Consider the following 3,357-nt stretch of genomic DNA (forward strand, 5'->3'; position numbering starts at 1 on the left):
AGGGCTTTTTAAGCTTCAATTAGAGACTGGCTGCATGGCTGTAGTTTGTCAAAAAGAAAAACACCCAAGCTGTTTGTATTTGTCCCCTTGAGAAAATAAAAGTTGACTTGATTCACATCTGGAACCAAAGGGAGGTTCAAGTTCACTTTGTTTGAAGATGTTCTGAAAAAGTGGGAATCTGATTTTAGAGCTTTATTTTCTGGTAGTTCTGAAGTTATGAAGATAAACTACAGTATTTATTTCAATATTTTGTGTTACATTTAGCTCTGTATGTTTTAAAAGCCTGGTATCTTTGAAAGAGGACACTTTCTGTCTCAAGGATGTTGATGTTGGTCTCTGTCTGCATCTTTGAAACATGTTTGTGTGTCTTATAAGCCCATGGGGGCTGGGCACCTTTTATGGTGTATGGCACAAAAGAAATAAACTAAACTAACTGACTAACTGTTTCATTTAGGGACAATTCATAACAAAAGTCATCTCAGGACACTGTCCCAATCAATCCAATTACAATTCAGTTCATTCCAATCAAATTCAGTAAAACAGCTATTATAAAATGACAGAAGACACAGAGAGTACAGGGAGCAAAGCTAAACATAAAACTAAACACAATAACAACAAAAAACATAAAATAGAATTACAAAAAAATAACCTAATACAAAAGAAACTAAAAAAGGTTAACACAGGGTTAACAGAAAACTGATATCAAACCCGTAAGAGGAAATCTGCCACCGTTCATCTTTTATCTTCATTCGGTTTGAGGTTTTGTCTTTAAATCCTTTAATATACATCCAAACCTGTCAGAACTTGGGGTGTCTCTGTCATGATGAAGTCATTTTCATCCATTGTTTATCCACCACATCAGATGGAGCAGCTTACGGCAGGCTCTGTGCTCTGCTTTCAAACCCATTAATGAAGATGTTGAGCTACAGTCATCCTCGTAGCTGCAGCTGTAGTCAAGTCTGGAGAAGCAACATTACTTATTGATCTGACACTGCCAACATGACTTTTTACACCCCCCTCCTGAAGTGCTGATGAGCCACCAGTTTTTATTCTGATTTAACAACAAGCGATGAGCCGTGATGACTTTTAGTCTACATCTGGATCACAAGGAGAGGGTAACAGACATACTGAGGATCCCACCTGCAGAGAGAAGAAGAGGAGATAAATTCCCTCCATCAGTCAGTGATGCAGCATCATTCAGTAGAAGGACCAACTTCACTGAGGAGAAGCTGCAGGTGTACAGAACTCACTCAGACCATCTACTGACCTCACAGTCTGCAGTTTGTAGTCTGGACTCTCCACAAGATCCAACAGCTGCTGAACATCTGGTTTCCTCAGGTTGTTCCAGCTCAGGTCCAGTTCTGTCAGATGGGAGGGGCTGGACTTCAGAGCTGAGGCCAGAGAAGCACATCTGATCTCTGACAACCTGCAGCCTCTCAATCTGAATAAAGAATAAAAGCTGTGAGTTGAAGCCAACAGGATGCAGGTTAAAACTGAAATATGAACTCAATTATTCAACTGGACACAATTAGTTTTACTGGATGTCAGAGCCACAAAAACACAACCAATTAAAGGCCTAGCATTCACACACGCAAATAGATTTCAGAAATCACAAACTGGGTTTTCATGGATTTGGATTCAGTGGAGAAGAATTTAGACCAGGTTTGACAAGAACCAGGATTTTAGATTCTGACCCAGAGCTGATCTAAGGTGCTCCAAATGTTCAACTTTTCAACTGAATGAAACATTTATAAATCAATAAATTCTGATGTATCTGTGAATGATTTTAGTTGGACAAACAAAGAAAACCTCCAACATCTGCAGTGAACTGACCTCAGAACCTCCAGTCTACAGTTTGGACTCTCCAGGAAACCACAGAGCTCCTTCACTCCAGAGTCAGACAGGTGGTTCTGACTCAGATCCAGTTCTGTCAGATCGGAGGGGTTGGATTTCAGAGCTGAGACCACAGAAGCACAGCTGATCTTTGACAACCTGCAGTCCTTCAATCTGAATAAAGAATAAAAGCTGTGAGCTGAAGACAACAGGATGCAGGTTCAAACTGAAATATGAACTCAATTATTCAACTGGACACAATTAGTTTTACTAGATGTCAGAGCCACAAAAACACAATCAATTAAAGGCCTAGCATTCCTTGAAGGAATGCATATCACCCACCGCCTTTCATCCCTGAGTTTGACACTAAGATCATCTTATGATGAGAAAGTTGAAGCGTTTTGGTCAAACCTTGGAAATAATGTTCTGAACGATCTCATGTGATATTCTGAGATCTAAGCTGATCTGTTAGAGCTCAGAGTCTGTGTTGGGGAGGATTCTCAGCTACTACCACACCTCATGTTAGCTCAATATCTGAGGTACAGATATTTATGTGCAGGCTAAGGTTGATTAGCTGTGACAGCAATCTTGAATCATGTTGACTCAACTTGTCGACATTCATCCAGTGATTTCTTTCTGGGAGTTTCATTAAAATTGTCCAGTGGTTCATGAGATGTTTTGCTAACGATACACAGAAACAAACACACACAGAGACAGACACGACCAAATACATGATCGCTCCACCTTTTCCTTCAGCAGCGAGCGATAACTGATGTTTAGGATTTAATCCAGTAAAAGTTATTTAAAGGTTAAAACAAGCAGCAAACCTGTTTTGTTAGAAAAAGGTTTTTAGACGTTTGGAAAGAAAAAATTCAAAACAGACGTGTTAAAGTTCAACTTTTGAACTGAATGAAACATTTATAAATCAATAAATTCTGAAGTATCAGTGAATGATTTTAGTTAGACAAACATAGAAAACATCCAACAGCTGCACTGAACTGACCTCAGAACCTCCAGTCTACAGTTTGGACTCTTCAGCCCAGAACACAGATGCTTCACTCCAGAGGCAGACAGGTGGTTCTCACTCAGGTCCAGGTGTGTCAGATGGGAGGGGTTGGATTTCAGAGCTGAGCCCACAGATGCACAACTGATCTCTGACAAACTGCAGCCCCTGAATCTGAATAAAGAATAAAAGCTGTGAGCTGAAGCCAACAGGATGCAGGTTAAAACTGAAATATGAACTCAGTTATTCAACTGGACACAATTAGTTTTACTGGATGTCAGAGCCACAAAAACACAATCAATTAAAGGCCTAGCATTCCCTGAAGGAATGCATATCACCCGCCGCCTTTCATCCCTGAGTTTGACACTAAGATCATCTTATAATGAGAAAGTTGAAGCGTTTTGGTCAAACCTTGGAAATAACGTTCTGAACGATCTCATGTGATATTCTGAGATCTCAGCTGATCTGTTAGAGCTCAGAGTCTGTGTTGAGGAGGACTCTCAGCTACTACCACACCTAAT

At 40.1% G+C, this 3,357-nt stretch overlaps 1 protein-coding gene across 1 annotated transcript in view; it reads right to left on the reverse strand.

Moving 5' to 3' along the window:
- Positions 1-177: 177 nt before the first annotated feature.
- LOC108229541 (NACHT, LRR and PYD domains-containing protein 12-like) overlaps positions 178-3,357 on the reverse strand; it is a 7,582-nt gene continuing 4,402 nt past the window's right edge. Inside the window, exons 3-6 of the mRNA XM_025003541.2 lie at positions 2,837-3,010; positions 1,834-2,007; positions 1,268-1,441; positions 178-1,140 (exon numbers count right to left, since the gene is read on the reverse strand). Of these exons, the coding sequence (XP_024859309.2) occupies positions 1,092-1,140; positions 1,268-1,441; positions 1,834-2,007; positions 2,837-3,010 (571 nt within the window). The 3' untranslated portion in view covers positions 178-1,091. The remainder of the gene's footprint in view (positions 1,141-1,267; positions 1,442-1,833; positions 2,008-2,836; positions 3,011-3,357) is intronic.

The sequence above is a fragment of the Kryptolebias marmoratus genome, unplaced genomic scaffold (genome assembly GCF_001649575.2).
Source record: "Kryptolebias marmoratus isolate JLee-2015 unplaced genomic scaffold, ASM164957v2 Scaffold198, whole genome shotgun sequence".
Lineage (NCBI taxonomy): Eukaryota > Metazoa > Chordata > Actinopteri > Cyprinodontiformes > Rivulidae > Kryptolebias > Kryptolebias marmoratus.